This window comes from Callospermophilus lateralis, chromosome 4, assembly GCF_048772815.1.
Source record: "Callospermophilus lateralis isolate mCalLat2 chromosome 4, mCalLat2.hap1, whole genome shotgun sequence".
Taxonomy (NCBI): Eukaryota; Metazoa; Chordata; class Mammalia; order Rodentia; family Sciuridae; genus Callospermophilus; species Callospermophilus lateralis.
The window spans coordinates 53,281,524-53,307,668 of record NC_135308.1 but is presented as its reverse complement, the minus strand read 5'-3'; the positions used below and the strand labels follow the sequence as shown (position 1 = coordinate 53,307,668).

At 37.2% G+C, this 26,145-nt stretch overlaps 3 protein-coding genes across 14 annotated transcripts in view; 1 reads left to right on the top strand and 2 right to left on the bottom strand.

Annotated features, from left to right (window-relative positions):
- Positions 1-26,145, top strand: part of Ddhd2 (DDHD domain containing 2) — a 50,851-nt gene that overhangs the window by 15,693 nt on the left and 9,013 nt on the right. For 2 of the 3 annotated variants that reach the window (XM_076853874.1, XM_076853873.2), the window contains 5 exons: positions 97-199; positions 344-514; positions 1,173-1,335; positions 8,405-8,510; positions 8,966-11,769. In XM_076853874.1, coding sequence (XP_076709989.1) covers positions 97-199; positions 344-514; positions 1,173-1,335; positions 8,405-8,486 — 519 coding nt within the window. In that variant the 3' untranslated portion in view covers positions 8,487-8,510; positions 8,966-11,769. Of the gene's footprint in view, positions 1-96; positions 200-343; positions 515-1,172; positions 1,336-8,404; positions 8,511-8,965; positions 11,770-26,145 lie in introns of those variants that run through there. The other variant, XR_013091183.2, reaches the window with a different exon arrangement.
- On the bottom strand, positions 12,049-17,521 carry Plpp5 (phospholipid phosphatase 5). Of its 5 annotated transcripts, none has more exons than XM_076853876.1 (7): positions 17,446-17,515; positions 17,171-17,279; positions 16,653-16,743; positions 16,190-16,253; positions 15,587-15,711; positions 14,693-14,863; positions 12,049-13,377 (listed from the first exon to the last, which is right to left on the bottom strand). In XM_076853876.1, the coding sequence occupies exons 1-7, from the start codon at positions 17,511-17,513 to the stop codon at positions 13,214-13,216; spliced, it is 792 nt and encodes a 263-aa protein (XP_076709991.1). In that variant the 5' UTR covers positions 17,514-17,515; the 3' UTR covers positions 12,049-13,213. The 5 variants fall into 5 exon arrangements, with proteins under 5 accessions (XP_076709991.1, XP_076709992.1, XP_076709993.1 ...); XM_076853877.1 differs by having other exon boundaries at positions 17,171-17,251; positions 17,446-17,506; XM_076853878.1 differs by lacking the exons at positions 16,190-16,253; positions 16,653-16,743 and having other exon boundaries at positions 17,446-17,521.
- Nsd3 (nuclear receptor binding SET domain protein 3) overlaps positions 18,116-26,145 on the bottom strand; it is a 111,847-nt gene continuing 103,817 nt past the window's right edge. For 5 of the 6 annotated variants that reach the window (XM_076853866.1, XM_076853868.1, XM_076853867.1 and 2 more), the window contains 3 exons: positions 25,655-25,761; positions 24,656-24,857; positions 18,116-24,239 (listed from right to left, as the gene is read on the bottom strand). In XM_076853866.1, coding sequence (XP_076709981.1) covers positions 23,998-24,239; positions 24,656-24,857; positions 25,655-25,761 — 551 coding nt within the window. In that variant the 3' untranslated portion in view covers positions 18,116-23,997. The remainder of the gene's footprint in view (positions 24,240-24,655; positions 24,858-25,654; positions 25,762-26,145) is intronic. The other variant, XM_076853871.1, reaches the window with a different exon arrangement.

Here is a 26,145-nt window from a genome sequence, read left to right as displayed (position 1 = left end):
ATGCTAGGCAAGCACTTGAACTTATACTTGCCTAGGATACAGCTTCTCAGACTGTCTTTAGCACAGATAAGTATAGCTATTATTTTTCCTATGTAGTTTGATCCTGTGGCTTATAGGATTGAACCAATGGTGGTCCCAGGAATGGAATTTGAACCAATGCTGATCCCACATCATAAAGGCAGGAAGCGAATGCACTTAGGTAAGTTTGTGTGTAGAACTTGATAATTCTAGACCTCCAGCCAGCACAAACTAAATGGACCTCATTCATCATTCAGTCTTTTTTGTTGTGTTATAACCTAAGTCTTTTAAAACATTCAACATTCTTTATTCATAAACGTTTCAGAATTGAGAGAGGGCTTGACCAGGATGAGTATGGACCTTAAGAACAACTTGCTAGGTTCACTGCGGATGGCTTGGAAATCTTTCACCAGAGCTCCATATCCTGCCTTACAAGCTTCAGAAACTGCAGAAGAAGCTGAAGCAGAACCTGAATCAAGTTTGGAGAAGTCCAGTGGTCAGTCACACTGTACACATTGATTATTAGCATCAGGCCAAATAAGGGAGAACTCCATGATGTGGAGTTCTTATTTTCCAAGGGCCTTCTTTCCTTTTGTATTGTATACTCTTGAGTCCTAATTGGTTTTCATCTCCGCTAACCTTTTCTGTTATCCTAATAGCCACAAATTGGAAAAACATTGTATATAAGGGAAAATGTCCAGAGAAGCTATTAACTAGGCTTGAAAACATTCCTCAATTTGAAACTATGGAAATGATGTTATGAGCCTACTTTGGTACCTTGCTTTTACTGGAGGAATATTCATATTTGTGGGTCAGTTTTAATTTCATTGCTGGGAATGAGCTAGGATTCTCTACTCAGTTTTACTCTTAGCTTTCAGTTTTCTAAAGAGCAATATCCTTGTTTGCATTTAGTTTATAAATTTAAGGCAAGTTACTTAACTGTTGAAGGTACAAGTAATGTGATGTGATGAGCAAAAGAAAAGGGATTGGGCAAAATTTGTGTGACTGGAGGAGGATCTTTTAAGGAGATTGAGAGGAAGAATATGGAAAATTGCTCTCTGAATAGAGAGTAGCTCATATGAAAGGAAGTAACAGGACAAAACCCTAGAGGTTCGAAAGCTCTTTGGTATTTATGATAGCTCTTTCATATCCAGATGTTAATGCGGATGAGACCTCTGCAGCAGTTAAAGAAGAAGTCCCTCCCATCAATGTAGGAAAGCTGAATGGAGGCCAACGCATTGACTATGTGCTACAGGAGAAACCTATTGAAAGTTTTAATGAATACTTATTTGCTTTACAAAGCCATCTGTGCTACTGGTGAGTGTTGTTTTTGTTTCTGTTTTTTGTTTGTCTAATTGTTTCACACATATTTGATAGATGTCAAAAAAGGAGGATAGGCCTGTGTACATTTGGGATTAGAATGATTTCTCACTTAAAACAATTACAAAATAGCATTGTCATATCATTTCAGGAAATCTTATTGAAACACTTTGTGATATTGTTTTGCAATTTCCATAGACCATGAAATTAATGATGCTAGCAATCATTAATTCAGGTAGCTTGGTCTTAAAATTAAATCTTTTTTGACCATTTCGATGCATAAAAATGAATTGGAACAAATATAGTACGGTTGCTGAATGTATTTGGAGAAACCCATTTGGAAATATTTACAGTAGCTAGATCAGAATTAATCATTATTAAGTATAATTAATTACTGAGTGGATTATAGAACAAATTAATGTTGCTTATTGATTTCATACAGTATAACACAATGCAACTTAATCACTGAAAAAAATGAAGAAAAAATAAAGCTCGCTTGGTGTGATGGTACACACTTATATTCTCAGCTACTCAGGAGGCTGAGGCAGGAAGATCAACTATAAGTTCAAAGCCAACCTGTGGAATTTAATGGAATTTTATCACAAAAAATAAAAAGGGCTAGGAATTTCCAGTAGCTCAGTAGTAGAGCACTTGCCTAGCCAAAAAAAAAAAAAAGGTCTATTGACAACTAAAAAATTATTAAAAGAAAAAATTTTTTTAAAAAAAACAATAAAGCTTGCATTTTTAAAAACACTTATCCATGACCCATCTTATTTTCCCAGCTTTTTTTTTTTTTTTTTTTTAAATTTATATGTGATGCTGAGAATTGAACCCAGGGCCTCACATGTGCTAGGCAAGCACTATACCACCGAGCCACAACCCCAGCCTGCAAGCTTTATTGTTCTAAAATGAATTTTTCTTTTCTTTTTGGTACCAGGGATTGAACCCAGGGGCACTTAACCACTGAGTCACATCCCTAGCCCACTTTTAGTTTTTATTTTTTTAAGACAAGGCCTTACTAAGTTGCTGAGGCTGACTTTGAACTTGCCATCCTCTTGCCTTAGCCTCTCGAGCTGCTGGGATTACAAGCATGAGCCACCTCGCCCATCTAAAAGGAATTTTTCTACGGAATTCTGATAAAGGATAATTGCCTGATGTAATCAATATATTGTTATATGATAAATTTGACAGAAGTCATGACATAAAATCAAAGTGGTTAAAGAAGTCTTATATGGGGCTAAAATAATGCTCTTTAAGAATGATTTCTGCTAGTCTGGCTTTTAAAATTTCTGAGTGGACAGTATATTTATATGATTTGAAATCCAAAGAAAGACAAAAAAATGAAAAGTTCTTTTTCATTTTGTTCTTTGTTAATGAGTTCCCTCATGTGCAACTGTCATACTTAAAGTTTCTTCTATCAGTCTATTTAATGCATACATAATGTGGGTGTGAATGTATGTGGACTTGTTAAAAAAAAAAAAAAAAAGGTTTTTTTATGCCCTTTTGTAATCCCTTCTTTGCCCATTCTCCAGGGAACCATTAGTCTCTGCAATGTGGATTAATTTGCATGTGACTTATTTGAAATTATGCAATATATATATATATATATTGCATAAAAAAAATATATATATATATATATATTTTGTTTTGAGATTCATGTGTAGATAAATAGTTTTTGTTGTTTGTTTTTTGGTACTGGAGATTGAACCTAGGGGCATTTTGCCACTGAGCTATATCTCCAATTCTTTTTATTTTTTATTTTGAGATAGGGTCTCATTAAGTTGCAGAAACTGGCTGTCAATTTGGGATCCTCCTGCTATGTTCAGCTTCCCAAATCACTAGGGTTATAGGTGGGTGTGACCACATTCAGCTTATTTATTCCTTTGTATTGCTAAGTAGTGTTTCATTATATTGATAGATCACAATTTATCTCTTCATCTGTTAATGGACATTTGGGTTGTTTCTAATTTTTGGCTATTAAAAAAAAACTGGTAGGAGCATTTTTATAAAACATTTGGTATGGACAGTTCCTTCCTCCTGACCTTCCTTCTTCCCTCCTTCCTGGGTCCTTCCCTTCTTTCTTTCTTGGGATTGAACCCAGTAGTGCATTATCACTGAGCTACATCCCTAATCCTTTTTTTTTTAAAAAAATATATATTTTTTTAAGGTGTAGATGGATACAACACAATGCCTTTATTTCTATGTGGTGCTGAGGATCGAACCCAGGTCCCGCCGGTGCTCTACCGAGGGTTCTACCGCTGAGCCACAATCCCAACCCCCCTAGTCCTTTTTATTTTAAGATAGAGTCTAAGTCACTGAAGCTGATCTCAAACCCTGCCTTAGCCTCTCAAGTCACTAGAATTGCAGGCATATATCATCATGCCTATCTCATATTTTTTTAATTTTCTTGGGTAAATACCTAGGACTGGAATGGCTAGGTGTCATATGGAAGAGTATTTTCAAAAGAAACTTTCAAACTGAATTGTTATGGTAGTTGACATTCTCATCAGAGTTGTAGTTGCTCCATATCCTCTAAAACTCCTTTCTTTTTTTTGGTACTGGGGGTTGAACCCAGGGGCACTAAACCACTTAGCCATATCCCCAGACCTTTTTTGTATATTATTTAGAGATAGGGTCTCATTGAGTTGTTTAGGGCCTTGCTGAGCTGCTGAGATAGCTTTGAATTTGTGATTCTCCTACCTTTGCCTCCCCATCCACTGCGATTACAGGTGTGTGCCACCACAGAACAACTCTTTTTTTTTTTTTTTAATTTGTTTTGCAGTTGTAGATGGACACTGCCTTTATTTTATTTATTTATTTTTATGTGGTGCTGAGGATCGAACCCAGTGCCTCAAATGTGCTAGGCAAGCGCTCCATCACTGAGCCATAGCCCCAGCCCCCACACAACTCTTGATGATAAAGTTTCTTAGCTATTCTGAGAGTGTTTTCATATATTTATTTGAAATCTATGTCTTTGATGAAATGTTTCTTTAGATCTTTTGCCCATTTAAAAAATTTTGTGCTTTTTAAAATTACAAGAGTTCGTTCTTATTTTAGTTACCAGTTCTTTCATATTTAAAAAAAATATTTAATTTTTTTGGTCCTATGGGTTTAACCCAGGAGCACTTAACCAGTGAGCTACATCCCCAGCCCTTTATATTTATTTTTTAAGTTTTGAGACAGGGTCTTGCTAAGTTGCTTAGGGCCGGCCTCAAACTTGTGATCCTCTTGTGATCCTCCCTAGTCACTGGGATTATGGGTGTGTGCCACTGTGCCTGGCTCAGATTTTTTTTTTTTTTTTTTAAAGATATGGCTTATTTTTCTGTCATTGTGCTTTAAAGAGAAGGAAGTTTTTGATTCTGATTAAGTCTAAATGATTGACAGACACTTGTGCCTTTTGGATATATTTAAGAAATCTCTGCTGAATCTAAAGTCATTAAGATTTCTCCTCTGTACTACTATTGTATTGTTTCAGCTCTTATGTTTAGGTCTGTGATCCATTTTGATCAAGTTAATTTTTGAATATGATGGAAAATAAGGATACAGGTTTATTGTTTCTCATGTAGGTCTTTGGTTCTAGCACCATTGTTGAAAAGTTATCTAGTTGTAATAACTTTAGAATTTCCTTGGTACTACATTGTAAGTCAGTTGATACACACACACACACACACACACACACATATCTGGACTCTGTGCCATTGATTTCTTTATCTTTATGTCAATAGCACAGTCTTAATCACTGTGGCTTTATAGGTCTTTAAATCACGTAGCATGAGTTTTCTAGCTTTTTTTTTTTTAAGTGAAAGTTACTTGGTTATTGTAGGTTCATTTCATTTCCATATGTTTTAGAATCAGCTTGTTTTCTTTTCTTTTCTTTTTTTTTTTGTGCTGGAATCGAACCCAGGGCCTCACGTGTGCTTGACAAACATTGTGTGAACTATGGAGCTACCTCCTCAGCTTGTTAATTTCTATAAAGAAATTTGTTAGGACCTTGTGATTGCTTTTTGTCTATAGGTCACTTTGGATAACATTTTATCTATAGAGAATTGACATTTTAATATGGGATCTTCTGAGCTGTGAACATGTATCTCTCAATTTTTTTAGGTCATCTTTAATTTCTGTCAACAGTGTTTTATAGTTTTCACTTTTTATACTATGCACACTAAAGTTTTAAATTATTCCTTTATCATTAATAATCTAGGGCTTTTTTTTTTTTTTTTTGGTACTGCTAATTGAACCCAGTGTACTTTACCACTGAGCTATATCCCCAGTCTTTTTATTGTTAATTTTTTAAAAAAATATTATTTTAGTTATACATGGGCACAATATCTTTATTTTGTTTATTTATTTTTATGTGGTGCTGAGATCGAACCCAGGATCTCACACGTGAGAGGCAAGTGCTCTACTGCTGAGCCATAACCCCAGCCCCTTTATTGTTAATTTTGAGACAGGGTCTCACTAAGTTGCTTAGGGCCTCACTATGTTGCTGAGGTTGGCCTTGACCTTGAGGTCCTCCTGCCTTAGCCTCCTGAGTTGCTAGGATTACAATCATGTACCACCATGCTTGGCTTTGAGCATATTGACATATATTTAGCCTTTTAAGTTTCCTTTTCTAGGAGTTGTCTGTACCTTTTACTCCCTTTATATAGAAATGTTGATTTTTTTGGTATTGATTAGTGTGCTATATGAGTTGCAAATACTATTTTCCCAGTTTGTCTTGTGACATTGTGTGTGTGTGTGTGTATAATTTTTTTTTTTTTGGTGGGGGGTACTTAAAGATTTGAACTCAGGGGCATTTTAACCACTGAGACACATTCCTAGCCCTATTTTATATTTTATTTAGAGACAGGGTCTCAGTGAGTTCCTTAGTGCCTCAGAAAAGGTGAGGTGGCTTTGAACTCACAAAATTCTCCTGCCTCAGCCTCCCAAGCTGTTGGGATTATAGGCGTATGCCACCATGCCCTCTCTAGATTGGTTCTGATAAGCAGAAAATTTTAATTTTTTGTTGTCAGATTTGTTAATTTTTGCTTTTTGGCTTCTTGAATTTGTGTTGTAACTTAGAAAGACCTTGCTTTCCAAAAAAAAAAAAGTCCTTATTGCAGTTTATTCAAATGTTTTCAGTTTTTACAAGCAAATCTTTGATTAACTTCACATTCATCCCAATGTAGTGTGAGGATAGATCCGGGTCATTTTTCTTCCCCAGTTGTCTTGATAATAGATTTGAGATTCTAACTTTATTAAATTTTTATAAATGGGACTATTTCTGAACTTTCTATTCTTTTTGATCTGTTTGTTTATGCACAATTTTAATATCTGATACAGCTTATTACCTCTTGTTGGTGTAAGCATTTTTAAATTGGATCTGTGTATGGGGTTTATGGAGGGATGAGGGTAGTTTATAAATCCAATAAAATTTTATAATATATATTTATTTTATATATTATATATTTAATATATATAATAATGTTTATATTTAATTTATATAATATATAAATCCAATAAAATTCTATTTGTAATTTTGACTGTATATGAACCCCAAAATGAGGTTGGAGATGTAGGGATATATTCAGTGATAGAGCACTTGCCTAACATGCATGAAGCCCTGGCTGCAATCCCCAGAACTACAAAAGAAAACAAACAAAAAAGGTTAGCATGAACAATTGCCTTAAGGATATAAGGGTCAAACATTCTTATGTATTTGTGTTTCATTTTTTGAGTTATGTATTCCTTTGAGAATATAATGAATTTCTTCCCAGGAAACACCACATACTCATACACAGTCAAAATAGCAATTAATAATGGCAGCCAGCTTGACTGGTCCAGATCCATGTCCTGCAAGGTGCTCACCTCCACAGGTTCTTGGGTTCTTTAGAGCCTCCACTTTCTATCTTCCCCTCTCCTCAGTCATCCTTGGAACACAGCTTCCTCTCAGGTATCTTCTCCAGGTGCTGCTCCCATGTATCAAAGGCCACATACTCACCCAGGGTAAAGCAGAAGACTCTTCTTGCTTCAGATTAACCACTTTCTTGCTCCCCAGTACCTAAGCCAATTGCCTTGATTCCAGCTTCTTGTCACTTGCCTATGTTGGCCATGGAGAGCTGGTTGGCTCTTCCCAGCCCTTGGCTGCTCTCTGAGCTATACGCACCCCCAGCTGGGGTTCTTTTCCCAAGACCACTGTGAACAAGAGAGCTTCAAACTGCTACTTTGCCTGCCTCCCAGCAGCCTCCCCCCAGTACCTGCCTGTCCTGCATATGATTGAATCATATGATTGTATTGTATTTTCAAAAAAGTGAGTAAAGTTTTAAAATTGGGTATTTGCTAATAAACCCCACTATTATGTATGATTATAATGCACCAATAAAAAATACTGCTCTAATTTTTTTTTTTTTAAAGTAAGGGTGACAAGCCAGGCACTGTGGGACATACCTCCAATGACTCAGGAAGCTGCCTTAGCAAGACTCTGCCATAAAATTAAAAAATAAAAGGGACTGGAGGGTATAGCTCAGGGATAGAGCACCCCTGGGTTCAATCCCTACTACCCCCCAAATCAAAAAAAGTAATAAATTGAAGGTGATAAACTGGATGGCTCTTCAGTATGGTCTCAAGAGTGAACTTTGTGGAAAGGTATAGTTCTTGGTCATTTAATAGCTTTGTATGTGTTCTGCAGTCTGGGGCTTAAGCCCTGAGCTTTGTGCCTGCGAGGCAAGTGCTTTTTGACTGAGTTATACCTTAGCTTTTTGTGTTTCTAAACACGATACTAGACCATCTTCCAAACCACTGCCACTTCTGAGTCTCATTGTTTTTTTTGCAATAGTAAAAAATGAACTTGAAAGATGTTTATGTGGGGAAGCTGGGTTGTGGCTCAGTGGTAGAGCGCTTGCCTAGTATGTGTGAGGCACTGCATTCAGTTCTCAGCACAGCATATAAATAAATGTCTATCAACAACTAAAAAAAAATTAAAAAAAAGATGGTTATGTGGATTAAATGAAATAATATATGTAAGGCAGTGTAGCACAAAATGTTAATTCTATCTTTTCTCAATATAGATTTTTTTATCTGTTTACAGGGAATCTGAAGATACAGTATTGCTGGTCCTTAAAGAGATCTACCAAACCCAGGGTATCTTCCTTGATCAGCCCTTACAGTAAAAATGACCTATCTGACTGCTTAATGTAAGTTTTTGAATGTCATGTATATAGCATAATGCTTACATATTAACATTTTATAAGAAATGTGGAGCCTCAAGGTCTTTATAAATATACCTTTCTGTTGCCTGTCCCTAAGATCTAGGCTATTATTCATGTTTAGAGGAACTCCAGGTAAAATTCATGGAGAAAATGCACAGTAGTCCACTTAGAAGAGGATTAATGTGTGTCTATTTTGCTTGAGATTTTGACCAGTGAGATCTGCTGTCTTTTATTACTTAAACTTAGAATCTTACTAGTTCTGATCATCTAAGTATCAACATGGCAACAGTTATCATTTTAATTACAGATAGTCCATCGTGAAATTTAAAGTAATGTTTTAGTTGTGAAACTAGAAAGCCTGTACATTATACTTTGGCATCCTCTATGGTTGCCTTCCGGTTGTGACTGCATGATGACCTCTTCTCCCACTCTCTCCCTAGACGGACATTGAGGGATCCTTCCCCAGAAAACTGTCATCTCTTTGTTGCTGCAATTTTCTTCTCAGCTGCATCATTTCCTGCATGTTGCCTGCCACTTACCATTGGGGTCTTTGGAAGATAATCTTCCTTTTTGGAAGTGAGTGGAAAAGCAAAGGGAAGACCCTGTTACTTTTTATGTGGGCTACATATAAATACTTGCCATTCTTTCTTTATGGCTGGAGGTTGTTTGCATCAATTACTTCTTTGATGATAGCTTATAGGTGCCACACTTGATTCCTTATTACGAGATGGTCTATGGTCTGTGTGGGGTTTGCTAGATATTTTTCTGGGGAATTATTGCTGTCTTTAGAAAATGTTCCAGTGTAGAAGCAGATTCTTGAGATATAGAGGGCATTTTGGAGATTCTACATCTCTTAGTGTTCTCGGTACCCGAAGTCTAATTCTAATTCTAAGTGGATATGGTGATGGGTGATTTTTTTTTCCACCAGCATTTCCTTCCTGTGTGTACTTTATGAAGGAAGATTGGAATGTTGTTTAATAAGAGTATTGTTTACTCTAACAACTGAACAGATGAACATATTGCTAGGAATCTATAATGCTGTCTGTTGTTTTTATAACCAGTTGAGCTGCTATAAGTCTAAAGTGGACAACAACTGAGTTTACACTAGGTACATATTTATTTTTTTATTTTAATTTCTGTGATACTGGGGATTGAACCTGGGGCCTTGCACATGCTAGACAAAAGATCTACCACTGAGATACATCTCCAGCCCTAGGTATATCTTTATAAAACAAAGATGTTATATATATTGTAGACCTGCTCTTTTGTACTATACTGAGGAAGTCTAGATGAGGTTTGATTTAGTTATTTGACAATGACAGCTTCTATTCTTATATACGTATATTTTTTTCTATTCTTATATTGAGGGTAAAGTTATGAAAGCTGACAAACCTGAAATTACATAGCATTTTCAGGCTGCTCAGGTTATAAATAGTATCTTTAGTGGTGCCTTCGTGGTGAAACAGAATTTAAAGTCATCTGCCACTTCTACTTGGTTGAAAGTGATACTGTGATGTCCTTTTAAAAAACATTTTGTAAACATCATTGTGTTCTTAAGTATCCTAATCCAGAATACTTATTTAAAAGGCTCTTGGTTGGGGGTGGTGGCACACACCTATAATTTCAGTGACTCAGGAGGCCAAAGCAGCTGGATTGCAAGTTTGCGGCCAGCCTTGGCAACTTTATTGAGGCCCTAAGCAATTTAGCAAGATCCTGACTTAAGATAAAAAAGTAAAAGGACTGGGGATGTAGCTCAGTGGTTAAGAGCCCCTGGTTTCTCTCCCTGGTACCAAAACATAAAAAATAAAATAAGCCTCTTGGCATAGGCAGTGTTAGCTGAGCACATAGGTTTGAGGAGCAGCCACTGCAGTCACTATAAGTTGAGTCTAGAACATGCAAAGTGAGATTTATCTTGAAGAACACAGGTGTGACTGTAGGCTAATTTTTTTTTTTTTTAAAGAAAGAGTGAGATAGGGAGAGAGAGAGAGAGAGAGAATTTTTTTAATATTTATTTTTTAGTACTTGGTGAACACAGCATCTTTGTTTGTACGTGGTGCTAGGATCGAACCCGGGCCGCACACATGCCAGGCGAGCGCGATACCACTTGAGCCACATCCCCAGCCCATAGGCTAATATTTTTGCAAGCATCTACTCACTGCATTTTTTTAAGGTATTTTCTTCCCCATTAGTCAGCATTTGCCATTTCCATTTCTTTTTGATAGTCCTTTATGTTTCCTCTCAGGTTCACAGGCCCTTATTTATTGAGTGGCAGAGGAAGGCAAGCCATGTTTTGTTTTTTATAAATTTTTTTTTTGTAAATATATCATGACATCCAAAGCACTGGTATTAAATATTCCCTGATACCATCCCTAAGACAGTAGTGGTTTTTATCCTTTTCTGAACAGAAAACGAAAACGGTTAATACTGTCATTATGGAGGTATAGAGGCAAAGGTGGGGTAGAAGTCAAACCTGGTCAGCATCATTGGCTTATGGACTATAATACTGAATAAGCTACAAAGAAGTTTCAGATACATGGATTACTTTTATTTTCTTTATCACATAAATTGAGCAAGAGTTATTGAGTTTTAACTAGCATTCACTATATATTAAAAGGTAGGCTTTTATCAAGTTACTATCTGCAAATGTTTACTCCTCACATTAGCAGAATAGGTACTCTTTTTTTAAAGAGTAAACCAAAGGACAACCAAGTGAGAGTCGCTGTAACCAAAGATGGATGGCACAACCCTGGAGAGCTAGATAAACCACTATACTAAGAAATGCTTTTTTTGGGGAGGCAAGCTGTAGGTAACTATAAAAGACCTTTATATCTCATCCATCCACCTATGGTATTATGGCTATATTACACAAGGTAATAAGCTTGATTGAAATACTTTAGTCTTACATTATTTGCATTGCTTCATTTATATCATGTGCAATCTCTTGACCAAGCCTACTTTTAAACTCTAGTAAAACATCATTTTGTACATATTTCTAGCTGCAAAATTAGTATTGCTTCTCAGTTAAAGAGATTATTTGCATGGAAACAACAGCATTATTAGCTTTCTAATATTTTGCACTTTTGAAATGTTTGGTTTTTTATGTGATTAAAACTTTAAGTACTGAAATAAAACTGTATTGACTAGTTGCCTACTTTTACATGGCTTCATCTATCACAGAGAAAATCAATACATTAACTATTTTCTCTTCCCATATGTATTACTAAAATAAGTTTAAAAAATAAACATTTGGGGCAAAGAACTGATATTTATTTAAGTTCTTTCTCCTTGACCAGTGTTTTCATTGTCATAGGCAGATATAGTTCAGAATTTAAAGGTGGCAATTATAAAGTAAATACAGAAATGATTTTTTGATATGCATAAATGTCAGCTAGTACTACACATAATAGTTGATAAGTCACTTATGTCAGATGGGGAATCCAGTGTTTACATTATGTTCCAGTTCCTGGGTGGTACCACACAAACAACAACAAAACACACATTCATCATTTTATTTGAATATCAGGTTTAGTAAAGGAAGAAGTGCATTGAAAATGTGTTATAAAAAGATATACATAAGTAAAAATCATTTAAAATATAATTACAATAAAGAAAACAACAGCTAGCTGTAGGAACTAGATCATCATTTATGATGATGTCCTGTAATTGTTTCTTGTATCTTCTTTTGAAGAAAAGATAGAAAATGATTCATTTGTCCTCCAAATAATTTCTGTAACTTCTTTTCTATCTTAGTTGGCAGATATGAATTTGGGCAAGAAGCTCATTAGCACAGTTAAAGAGAAATGAGGTAGAAAAAAATCTACACTCCTGACCATTTTCTTCTTTTTTGCTCTGTTCTTTTAGTAATTCAACAGATTGTTTATGCCCACAGTGTTCAAAATGGACAGCAACACCAGATGCCTGGACTTGGATACATGTACACAGGAGTGGTAAATTAGCTAAGATTGGACATTTTCCTATTTAAGGTTTAATGGAATTATCACTAGAGAGAGTATATAGAATCAAGATAATTTGGTCATGCCTTTGATCTTAACATTTTGATTTATGAGAAACAAAGAAAAAAAATTTTTTTTTTTTTTTTGTTGATACCAGGGAATGAACCCAGGGGCACTTAATCACTAAGCCACATCCCCAGCCCCTTTTAAATATTTTATTTAGAAACAGAGTCTTGCTGAGTTGCTTAGGGATTTGCTCAGTTGCTGAGGCTGGCTTTGGCTTTGATCATCCTGCTGCAGCCTCCTGAGCTGCTGGGATTATAGGCATGTGTCACTGGGTCCAGCTCACAAATCTGATAATTAACTAGCTTCTAGGATAAAAGTAGGGCTGTGTAAAAGTCTTTGAGAAAAGACCCTTTAAAAAGTAGCATTTAAATTAAATATTAAAATACTAAATCTTAAGATTATCAACCTAATGGATCGTATGCATAAGCCATTGGAGAACTATTGAAAGATCCCTTTATTGAATGGGTGGCATACAGTGGTGGAAAAGAACTTTGATTCCTCATGGTAGATCATGTCAAGTAGGGCAAAAGTTCATAATCACACGGAGGCTGAATACAGTGTGGCTTATGCCATCACTTGTACCTTGGAAGAGATAAAAAGGCCAGAATTCTTGTTATGTGCTTGGTTCTAAGGTTGATTTGCCTATTCTCCATTGAATTTAGATTTGACTTAAATATCCAAACAGTACGAATCACCAGGCTTCTTCTGAAGAGCAGAAAGTGCATGTCTGTCAGGAAATGGTTTATGGCATTCTTCGTCAGTCAGAGGAGGATAATACTGTCTGTAGCAGACATAGGCAAATATCATTCCAATCATGGATCCAACTAGTACATCTGAAGAGAGAGGAAATATAAGGTATTTTTTTAAACATTTTTAAAAATTGTAGTTGAACACAATACCTTTATTTTATTTACTTATTTTTATGTGCTGCTGAGGATCGAACCCAGTGCCTTGCATGTGCTAGGCGAGCACTCTACTTCTGAGCCATAACCCCAGCCCAAGGTATTTTCTTATTCATATTAGAATTTTAAATCTCATTAGACACCGGACAGAATAGAAGACTTGGCCTTCCAGGTTATTCTTACTTATAAGTCCCCGCCACCCCCCCTTTTATCACTCTTACTCGTAAATTCCCCCCTCCATAGTTGTGGTTTCTTTAGGCTTTCTTAATTTTGTCATATAGTTATAGGATTAGCATAGTCAGATTGTTCTTTAAACACATCAGAACACACCATTACTTTACTTTTGCAGAGGGGACCAGATTAGAATTTTTTTAATTCACAAGAGTGACAAAGATTTATGAATTGCTTGCTATTCGTTGACCTATACCATTTCAGTAGTCCTAGAGGAAGGAATAAACTTTAGGAGTTGCCTCTCTTTGCTCATTCTTTAAAATATGGCTCCCGAGGAGCGAGCAATACTATTGAATTTCTTTTGGAATTGTGGCTTTTCTTTAAAGATATGCTGTCATTTGGAATGTTACTAGCATTCATCCTAAATTTCTTTGAGAAATGATAAAATACCAAAGTTTTTGTTTCTGAACAAATTACAGACAATAAGCTTGATTTTTAAAAGAAATAGATTGAGCTTCTAGGTTTGTTTAAAAAATTTGGCAAGGGCTGGGGTTTTAGTTTAGTGTAGAGTGCTTGCCTAGCATGTGTGAGACACTGGGCTCAATTCTCAGCACCATATATAAATAAATAAAATAAAGGTCCATTGACAACTAAAAATATATACATATATTTTTTTCTTTTGAGATGGGCCTTTGCTATATTGTCTAATCTGGCAACTTCTGGGCTGAAATGATCCTTCTGCTTTAGCCTCCTGAGTAGCTGGGACTGCACATGATGTATACCACCATGCCTAGTTTTAAAACTTTCTTATGGATGCAATTTAACTGGAACTTTAGTGCTTCAAATAATGGAAAAATTAGTACATTCTGTTTTGGTAATCTCTCTTTAAAAGGTTAACTTTTGACTTCCATATATCTGATAAATGTATACTCTTAATTCAGAACCTAGACCACCCACACTTCTTCATGTTCATTCATGCAACATATTTAGTGAGAAAGCATTTAGTGAGAAAGCAAAAGTATCCTTAATGTCAGTTGTTAGGGATAAAGCTTCCATGGCATGAATACTTGCTTACCTTGCCAGTGATGTTTGTAGTCACAGGTGCGGGACAGTGCAATTACAGCTGCAAAAAGTAGAGGTGACAGAAAGGCACAGAACCTCCAAGATTTCCCACGGCCTTGTGGTGTGAAGCAGTGTAACTTCCCTGCCAGGTAGAAGGAAGCAAAGGCCAGACCAGCAAATGCAACTAGGACAGACAAAAACCTATAAGTATTTTTGTATGTTTTTTTGTGGTGCTAGAGATTGAACCCAGAGCTTCACACAAGCTAAGCAAGCATTCTACCACTGAGCTATACACCCCCAACACTCAATTCCAAATACACTAGGGAGTACAAATATATTTCATAACTTTTTGCATATTTCTGGTGTAGATCACTGATTGTGAGGAAAGAAAAGGGAAAATAAAGGACTTTATTTTGTTCCCAAGTTAATATTTTTTACCTGAGGATAGGTTAGAATAGCTCTATGATTTTAGGCAGGTTATTTAACCTCTTTATACTTTTGTTTCCTCATCTATAAATGGGAATCTTAAAAATAATAGTACCCACTTTAGTGGGATATTGTGAGCTATAAATGAGGTACAAATTTTAAATGCTGCAGAGCACATGACATATAGTAACTTTAGTAAAGATTAGTTATTTTGGGGGACAAGTACAAGATTACAGGATGTAGGCAATTAGTACAGTAATAATAAAATGTGCAAATCTCATGGATATAAACTACCTCTCTGTACTCTAATATTTACTGACATACAAGGTTCAGGCTTGTAAAATCACAGGGTTATTAAAGAAGAAGGGAATTCCAATCTGTAGGTGTAAGAACAACTGTAGTTGGATGTTCTCATCCCTACAAGCTTCCTAGGTTAAACACATTAATAAGCACTCAAGTTGAATCCATATGAAATTCATACAGGAAGAATGTCCACTAGGGAAGCTTTTGCGACCCTCATTCACCACATCTTTATCCCCTGTACACATCAAGTCAGAATGGGCTAGTCCATCTGGGAAGCAGCGGTAAAAGAAATCTGGGCGTGGCCTGGAAGAAATAAGCATGATTTGAACATTTAAACTTCTAGAAAGTATTTTTCAGTTGTATCAGACATCAATATTCCTTTTAATTGTTGGTATGTAATGTCCCAGGCAATATAACTAGAGTAGGATAATTACCACATAAGAAAAACCTAGTTCCATGGCTGAAATTTAAATGAGGGGGAAAAAATAGTGACTTTAGCATGCAATTACATTTTAGGGCAAACAAATCACACTTTGACTTTAGAGATGCACTAAGGCCAAGGACTGTGCTGATTGTTAATGGGAAATGCTGTTAAGCCAAAAGAGAGTCCACTTGTCGTAATCAGCAGGACTGGGGTAGGAGGAAGTGCTGAATGAGAAAGATTAGACTGATAATAAATGAGAAAAGGATGATAAAGATGTGTGATGGATTGCTATTCCTGGTCTTTCCTGATGGGGTGAGGACTGGGGCAGGCACTGGGGTGCGAAGTCTTATCACTTACCTTCCCACTATCAGTTTTATTATATTGGTAAAGACACCAGTCAGAACTAGAGCAAGGCTGGCAGCTAGAAATAAAATAAATTGTTAGTGGTATCTACGTGGGAGGAATTGGCATATCTACTGCCTCATGAAATGACAGCAGCAGCTCATGCACTTTTTGAGATAGTCCAACCAGACTTGAGCACAAAAATAACTATGGTGCTCAAGGACCATCCTTTGTAGTAAAGGGAAAACTTCTGTACCTAGCCAGAGACATTCCTGGGGTACAAATAAGCCAGTATATAAGGCACACCTGTAAGTTCTTTCTGTCTCATGGGGTTGCATGGCATACAGGTAGATATAATTGCTTTAGCAATGTGGAACTCTGGTTTCTGCATAGGTTCTAGTGCCTGAACTCTACCACTGGGAAGCATCTCATTCCTAGCTCTAAGAAGACATCATCATCAGAAAGGGCTAGCTCTTACCCAGGCAGGCTTGTTTGCTGTCTGCTGTATCTGCCTTCTTGAAAAATTTGGCCAGGAAGATCACAGACAGTGGAGAGAGGAATGCAATGACCTGAATCAGAATGTGTCAAAAGCAAAATAGCAAAACCCCACATTAGTTGTTAAAGTCGCTTCTACAGGTAGAGGGATGGACATTACAGCAGAACTTCCAGAGCAGAAATAATTCCTATATGTAAGCAGAGGTCTTTTAGGGTCCTTTATTCCTGGGGGGGGGCGGGTAGCTGGGAGCTGGCAGTTCCACCAGTAAATAACACCCACTATTCTAAACAGGGTTCACAGAGAATCCATTTGCATCCAAAACAGACTTACATCTTGCTCTCTAAATCTCGACCTTAAACATCAGGAAGGAAATTCTTGAGCACATCAACCAAGGGAACAATAAGTTCCCCACAAAGATAATCTGGGGGCCAGAATGACCCACTTTTTGCATCCTAGCATCAAACAGTATTGTGATAGGCAAAGGATAGTTCTTCACTCACAAACATCGGCTTGGTAGGGAAATACTCCGCTTCCACATATGGATTCCGGTAAAGCCACATCTCCTCTGGCTGGATATGCCTCTGAAAGGGAGGGAGAAGTTCAGTCACCCTGAGGAGGAAACAAAAGCATAGAAGCTTCTTGGCATGCTGCTTTCTCCCGGAGGACCTAGCTGCCTGGCTGGTGGATGAGGCAGGCTGCCACCTCCAAGGCAGTAGTGTCTCCCACTGCCTGTTAATAGGTGCCACGCTCTGGGATCCGACCCTCAATTCCTTACAGGAAGGCTGCGAACAGCAGGACTCGCACACCCACTTCGGCCCCAAAGGCAGCGGCTGCCTTCCCCATCCGGCCAGCGCGCCCGGGCGTTCGCCGCGCTGACGTGGCGGCTGCTGCGTGGAGACGCTGCGCCAGGGAAGAGGCTGCCTGCAACCCGCCTGGCTTTAAGCGCCGGCTGGTGGGCGCCGCGGGAATGGCAGGAAGCCGTGGCCGTCAGCCTCCTTTCCCTAGCCAGATCTGCTATCAGACGGTGGCTTCTAGGAAGCAGGAGGGGCCCCTTTCAGGGCTTCACCTAGCACAGCAACGAAAGCCAGCTCAGCAGGGAGCTGGTTCCACTAGTGCCCAGCCAAGCTGCAGGTCACCTTTGGGTCTCATACCAGTGGGATGAAGATTGATCAGCATCTCCCTTGGGGACTTTCACCAACCAGGTGGTATGTAGATGGTCTTTTACCACACCAAAGCAAGAAGCAACGTTCTCTAAGAATATTTCCTCTATGAAAAACAAAACTCACTTTTTAAGATCCAGTGATTTTGAAGGAAGAAAAGCTGGATGAGGTTGGATGTTTTGTGTTTTTAAGCCGTCCCTCCCCCAACACACAAAATCACACAATGCTGGCCTCCTGTCCAATGAGTTGTAGCAAAAAATTATAGACAAAGAACAAGTCCACATATTTAATTTGGAACATACAGGACAATTTATTGAAGTCAATCTCAAGCAAAATCTGAAATCAGTGGAATGTCATTAAAAACCTTCCTAAATGAATCCTAACAGAAGCAGAAAACACATTTGAATTCCAAAGTATTTTGTAAAATAAAAAAGGCAACATTTCAGTAAATATAATGTACAAAAATTATATGTTCCTACCAGCATACACATGAGTAAGAAGCTTAAATATTACAGGCATTTCTAAGTACACTAGTCAACAATGAACTATATACAGGTTAACCAAGCTTTGCACATTTCACACTTTGCAATTAAACATAGGCCAATCAACAAAATCCTCGAAATATTATATATCTTTAAGTCTATGTGGCAACATCAAGTCATTATACAGTAATGCCCTAGTGGAACACCCCCAGGGAAAGTTAACACTAATCCCTAGTGTCAAGAGCTTCCAGCAGAGTCTCAGAAACTCAGAAGAGATTGACTTTTAGTGAATATTGATATTTTGTTATTAAAGACTCAAGTCTCAAGTGATTAGGTAAAATAACATTTCACAGGATCTACAAAGTTTATTACAGATAAAGTACAGAAATAATCTACAAAGGTCATTATCATAAAGAACATGAGAAAACGAAAACGGAATCTGTAGGTATCTGTTGTGCAATATCACTCAAATGGGTACAAATGGATTTCTCATATCAATTCCAAATATGCACACATCCTTGTATATAAAAAATGATCTAATTAGCCAGTTGTAATCATTTAGCATCTTGGTTATTTAGTGGCAATGTGGTTCTTAACACAGGATATGTAGACAGAACAAATGGGATAATGTCAATGACAACAAAATAAAAAATTTTATCCAGTACACTTCTAAACTGACAAGAATACCTTGTAAATACCTTATACAGGCAATCTGATGGGTACTTGAGAGCCATTTGCACACATCAAGAGTCTTTTGGCCAGTAGGGAAGGGGAGCAGTGGAAGCTAAGGGTGCTTTCTCATTCAGTGGCAGATGCAGTCATGTCACTTCGGAAAACTTAGTACTGAATACTGACTTTGGCAGCCATTCTGTTTTCCCTTTATGCTTACATGTTAATGACTTTTGGAGTTCAGTATAATTGCTATGGACTGACAAAAACCCCACAAGAAAACAGAAATGGTTTTTGAAATACAAGGGTTTCACATAGCATTTTAGGAGTGTAACATAAGTGCATCCCTCCTGTCCCCATAGGCATATAGTAGAAGAAAATAAGAAGTGTCTGGGGATAGGGTTAACAAAAAGAACATACATAGGAAATATTTGTAAAAAATGTGACTAGTATCTCGTGCAGGAAGAAGTCTCTTCCTTAAGGGTGCACAATAAATCTGAGCTATCTCCTGTGGACACACTCCTATTTGCAGAATTTTGTCTTTAATCCAAGATAAAGAGGAAAGAGACTAGGCTATTTGTTTCCAAAACAGTATACAAAATGAAAAGTTTTCTACTCCGTAAATTTAAAAAAAGAAAATTAAAATAAGGAGAATCTTAAGAGTTTCAAGTACTTAAAAAACCTGAATTCAATGAAGTAGAGGTCTCAATGTTAAAGTGACTACATCGTACCTGTGGTAAACATTATCATTCCCCTCCCTTACCCTAACATAACCTCTTTTTTTCCCCAGTACCCCACCCCAGACAAAAGTTGGTTAAGATTTCGGTATATACAAAGTCCCAACTTTTCAATATTTGTTAATTCCTTGCAAAGCTGTCTACTTACATCTGTTGCTTAATCCATCTGAAAATGGAACAAAAAAACAAACTTTTTGTTTGTTTTCAAATAACTAGAGACAAGTTTATATGGCCCTAGGCTGAAGGAAATTGTTCCATTTGATCACTGCAGCAACTTGGACAAGTGGGAGGAAGGTGGCTAGTTATATCAGCCTTGTAAAAAGTAATTCAAGTTTACTCTGTACTGCCAATAAAGCAACTTTCCAATGCCATTGTACCTCATGTAAAAGTACATCACAAACAAGCTTTCCAAGTTGTAAGGACTCCAAAGAAATTTGTTTTCTTATCCTGTTTGGATGTGACTGTGGCAGGTAGCACCTTGACTTTATGGTGAATGCTAAAAGATGACCTTTGTATTTAAAAATAAAATGAAAGACACGCAACAGGTCTGGACAGTCCAGAAATTACATTCTGAATAGATGTCATCTCTGATTCCAAACTGCAGGTCTGGTTTGACCCTGTTGGGAACATATCATGCAAGAAACTACTCAAAAAAAGAAACTGTTTCATGAATCGGGAAAGTTGCCCAACAGCCTGTCCCACCTAAGAGTACTTTACATGATTAGCTACTCAATATCTCAGTTCCACATTATTTACAGGCATGTTGCCAAATTCTGTGTGAAAGCAATCCCCCACCCACCTCCAATTATCTTTTTAGTTTTCAGATATGTTCCTGACTTGAACACACAGAAATCTCTAAGCTTCCATGATCCTAAAACTCAAGCCTATTTATTCTTTAGCTTAAACCAGACCATTTTTTGAGAATTAAAAAAGCAGAAACTTATTAAAACAAAAATGAAAATAAACCCCACTTCACTCTGATCTCCAGTACTGATTTGACAATAAAGAAGTGAATCACTGGCTCCAGCTGCTTCAGCATGTCAGGAATGAAGGGCCATCTTCCCCCTCCTTCTCTGCCCGCCTCACGCAGCTCTTCTGATTTCTCATAGTCATTGTGGTCCAGTCCCTGTCTCCACTGCAGTGCGTGTGAAGGTTTCCCACAATTTCATCTTTAGCTTTTACTGATCCAATTCCTGAAGCTTTATGCAGATGATCAAAAGTGTTATGTTCACTTCTTCCTCCAAAGAATTAACATGAGATTAAAAAAAAAAAATCACCACTATTATCCCATAATGTAAGTTATTTCATTTTTGGACAAGAATAAAAACCATCCACTTATTCTCTGACCACATAAAGATTTAAAAGTTAATAGCTACTAACTTCAGACTGTAAGTAAGCCGTATGTCTTTTGGAATATTTCACTGGCATAGCCCAGGCAAGCACAGTACATGTATACTTATGCACACATAAAACACAGTTTTCTTTCTGCTTCCATAAGATGTGACTTTTTAAAGATAAATAGGTCAACATTAACACCATGGAGATGCAAGGAGAGGTCCTTGGCACTGGCATGACTAAAACCACTTTTTAGATCATAAAAGATGATAGAGCTACAGTTAGCTATTTTGTTTTCTACCTTGATTTCTGAAATGATAGAACAATCCTATTTGTCATAAAAAAGTTAAAGTCTCTGCAGAGCTCTATTATAGATATAAAAACAAAATGTGACACAATGAAGATGCTGCATAAAAATAGTTAAATCTAAGGTATTTGCAGTATATAGGATGTACCCTGGCTTACCATATAAAAGTCATCAGATTTTAAATAGCACTAAGTCCAAAACAAAACAAGAAGATACAATTTTATGTTGGATATTGTTTCAACAAGAGTTGCATTTTGAATATTAAAAGAAATCCTTGTGTTAGTAAGTTTAAAAAAACATACATTTATATCTATATAAAATAAACTTTAGTATGTTAAAACCTAAATTTTCTTATTTTTTTCAAAGAACATCTAATTGCTCAAGAGCAAAGTTTAGTGTTCTCATGAGCTACATTTCATGTTACTTGTAGCAATTAGATTTGATAATACGTACCTCTTTCTTTTGGGATCATATCTAATCAACAGAATTATTGGATTCCCAATAAGTCACCTCAGAATGAATTGCTTCTACCAGGCAAATGGCAGTTTAGGAGCTTAAGTAAAGGATTTGTAGTGTTGTTGCTTTTTTTTTTTTTGATTGTTTTTTTCTTTTTTTTAAACAAGAGAGAATCCAGTATAATTACACATTTATATACAAAGAGGTGAGGGAGAGGGAGGGAGGGAGGCACAAAATAGCTTTTCTTTTCAGAAAAGAGCTCTAAATTGATAAGGAAATAGAACACACTTAACACAACTGAAGGAATGCAGTAGAGCATCTACTTGCCCTATTTTCATAAGGTTAATTAGATACTTTTTGAAGGCAAAAAAATTCTACCAGGTACCAGCAACTGCAAACAGTCAAAATTCATGGAGAAAGTTAACAATCTTTCAGGCTAACCATAGACTTCTATTTAGTACAGTGTTACAATAATGTCTAACAATAATTATTTTATCCAAGGAATACTGGATACTCTGTGTGTGTGTGTGTGTGTGTGTGTGTGTGTGTGTGTGTATATTCATTACTAAAAATTAAATGCAAGTGACTTTTGTGGGCAGACAACTTGGTATACTTTTATCAATAAGATTCAAGTATTAGAGTCAAACAATTTTGCTAACACTGGCTTTCTTGGGAACTTTCTCCAAGAATTTCCTAAGATGAAGTGTGTTTGTGTGGCTTTTACATACCCTGTAAAAATAGAAGTTTTGCCCCTTACTCAAGGAGGGCAATCTTTTTTTGGTACCAGGAATTGAATCTGGGGGGGGGGGGGACTCAACCACTGAGTCATATCCCCAGCCCTTTTTATTTTTTATTTTGAGATAGGGTCTCACTAGGTTTCTTGCAAATTTGCTAAATTGGTGAATCTGGCTTTGAGCCTGCAATCCTCCTGCCTCAGTCTCCCAAGCTGCTGGGATTACAGGTGTGTGCCACCACGCCCATCCAAGCGCAATTAAGTATTGGATAATATTAATTAGAGATTGTTTACATATAACTTGGGGATGCCCTTACTGCCTATCCCCCAAATTAGGAACACAACCAAAAAGATCTATTCAAAATACAATTTAGACTCACTTATATGGCATTACCAGGAAACACGACTGAATGGTGCTGACAACGAAATATTTGATTAGGAGAGGAAAACAGAAAATATAAAATATCCATAATTCCAAGTCAAACATTAGACTGGACATTAGATGGGGCTCATATGGTCCAGCTTTTGTTCTGTGCCTTTCATCTCCCTTTAGCTGCCTTTATCAGTGTGTCAAAATAACAGGAGTGGCCATTCCACCTATGCATTCATATCCACATATGCACTCCACCAAAATGTTGTCAATGGATAACATTTTAAAGTCAGTGAGCACACCCACTCATTTTCTTCCTCCTAAATAAACAGATGAATGAACAATCAAACAAAATACACATTATATACTTTTCTAGGTAGAGTTATCATATCACAAAGCCCCCCTGGTTTAAGACCAAAGAGAAAATTCACCAGGGCATTTGTTTTCAAGAGGCCAGATTTAATACTTCCAGACAGCCCTTCTCTAAGACTATGAAAAACATTCTGAAGGGAAAGAGAAGGTAGCCTACTTACTGCTCAGTAAAGAGGTATATAAAGGTGATCATTTCTGGAGGGCTTCCTCCGATTCCTACTTCATACACACACACACACACACACACACACACACACACACTATTTGAACTACACATCTTGAAGTTCCTAAAGATGAAAATAAATAAAGGAATGATGGCTATTTTTGCTCTATACAACCAAGAAACATATCTTAAACTTTAAATTGATCTTTTTAACAAAATTTTCCTCTCTTTGTTCTTACTTTAATAAAAGCAAAGACATCTCTTTTCCTAGCTGCAAAGGCATTGAAGCACAATAAAAGGCAAGAAAAAAACAAGGGAATTTAACCCTCCAGAGAAGAATCCCCACACCAAAAAAAACAAAGCAAAACCCAGACACCACCAACTGCTTCTGCCTGTGTACTCTGGTTTTCCATTTTTGCTTTAATAAGGCAGTTCCGATGGCAAAGGCTATATGTGCTGCAGCAGTCACTTCTTTTTGAATGTATTATCTACTTGCTTTTTTCTTTGCATTTAAACAGGAAGTGGGGATCATCACCCATTTATTTATTCTTTTACTTCTTCTCCATGATCTTGTGATTCCCGTTTACATTTGATCTTGCTCCAGTATTCTGGTGACACAGGAGATAAGGGGTCATGTTCAGAGCAGCAGAGTCGGCCTTCCAATGCAGAGGGAACCAGAGCTCCCTTTTCATGATCTTTACAAAATGAGTGTGGACAGAACTCACAGAAGGAAACAGCTGCACTGCTGCACTCATCGCACTGATGCCACGGGCACTCCCACTTTCCTAACACAGGGTGTGGGAGGAAGGAGGAGATCACCCGGGTTAGTGCCTGTTTTGATTACCCAGGAAAACCCAAGACCCCACCTCCACTCTGAGTGACGATTGAATTCGATTGAATAGAACTCCAAATTCCAGCCAAACATACACCAAGTAGTGTTGTTTTGTATGGATGTGAGCTAGTGGCCCAAACTCAACGCCATAGGTCCAGTAACCCACCTATGGTAATACTCAAAAGAAACTGATCCTTGCTGCCACACAGGGTATCCCAGTTCACCTGCATAATTTTATTTGCTATTATTGTTTGTTCTATTTAATGTCACTTACTTCATGGTTCTACTAAGGAAAGTAGAATGTACTCTATTGATAAACACAGTTGCCAAAGACCCAAGCAGAGAAAGGGCCTTGCAGGTCTAGCTTACCATATGGTGGCTGAGTCAGGTTAAGGCATAGGAGGTGGTATGCTTTGGGACAGTCTTTTTTGTCACACATGACTAACTCTCCACCATCTCCACATTGAAAACAGTAATCTTCTTGCATCTGCTTTGGTTCTGTTTTGATTTTTCGTCTCTTCTGCTTTAACTTGGCACTTTTCGCCTTCTCTTCAATTGTTGCTGCACATGCCTAGTAGGAAAGAAGGACCACAGTTTCAGTGATCACAGATAGTGTAGGAAGCACTATATAGAAAGGAAAACCCTTTGTTAATTTAAATTCATCTTCTGTACAATTCCTAAAAACACCAGGTGGACTTTTCCTATAAAAATACTACAATAAAAATAAGGCTTTGTTTTCATTGACTTTTGAAAAGGCTGTTTTGTTTAATTGTAAAGGTGGTGATATATCCAAACAACTTTTATTAACTAAGACAACTTGTGAATTCTTTCTCTTTTCTTCTCTGTGTGTGTGTGTGTGTGTTACTGGGGATTGAACCCAGGGACACTCTAACACTGAGCTATAGCTCTATTCCTTTTTTAAATTTTATTTTGCGACAGGGTCTTGTGAAGTTGCTCAGACTGGCCTTGAACTTGTGATCCTCCTGCCTCAGCTTCCTGAGTAGCAGGGATTACAGGAGTGTACCACAACAGCAGGCTATGTGAATTTTCCCATTAAGTTCTATAGTTCACATACTACAACATTCACTATTCAGCAGTCTTAGTATACAGTTAATTAATAAAAAAGTTTCAAGAGGATTGCCAATTTCAAACAATCAGAAATACGAATACAATTCAGAACTAAAAGATCTTACTAAATAGGATTCACTAGAAAATCAAAGTGTCTAAACTATTGGTAAACATTCCTGATGACCCACAAAGTAGAGCAGGTGTCCATTTGACAGCTTTTTCCTGAAATGGTTATAAGCAAACTTCTGCAGCCCCACTTCTATTTTCTTTTGGCTAGGGGTGCTCCCCCGCACAACTGACCTTTGGTCGCACTCCTAGAAAGCCACTGCAGTTATCTGCCCCACAGTGGCACTCCGTTCTGCCATTGCCCAGACAATCCAAGTTATAATTAAACGTTAACTCCATCCCTAAAATATAAGAAAAATAATTATGCATACTCAAGTCATGAGGAAGAGAAAAGCTGTCAGATATACTCTCATACTGGAAGATGCATAATTCTGACATGAAGACTTTTTTCCCTTCCCATAATCCACCCTCACTAAAAACAGTGATGGATGAAAATTAAAAAAAAGGGGGGGAAAGACAGTAAAACATCTCCATCAACAATTATGACAACACTAAATATCCTAAAAAGAAGTTACATTCTTTTTTTATAAAAGTGGTTGGAATGATGTAATAGGGACTAGGAATCTGCAACCTGTGATCAAGAAAAGAGCATCTAGTTTAGCCTTCTTTTCTAAAAGCTAGTCACTCCCGTTTCTAAATGAACAAAATGATCTTGGAATTGTGAT

What these genes read in the sequence shown, in the direction of transcription:
- Plpp5 (XM_076853876.1), bottom strand. Translation starts at nt 17,513, where the DNA reads ATGGGGAAGGCAGCCGCTGCCTTTGGGGCCGAAGTGGGTGTGCGAGTC. An exon ending in CAGCAAACAAGCCTGCCTGG is followed by an intron (nt 16,254 to 16,652) that starts GTAAGAGCTAGC and finishes TTTTATTTCTAG; the next exon opens with CTGCCAGCCTTGCTCTAGTT. An exon ending in ATAAAACTGATAGTGGGAAG is followed by an intron (nt 15,712 to 16,189) that starts GTAAGTGATAAG and finishes TATTTCTTCCAG; the next exon opens with GCCACGCCCAGATTTCTTTT.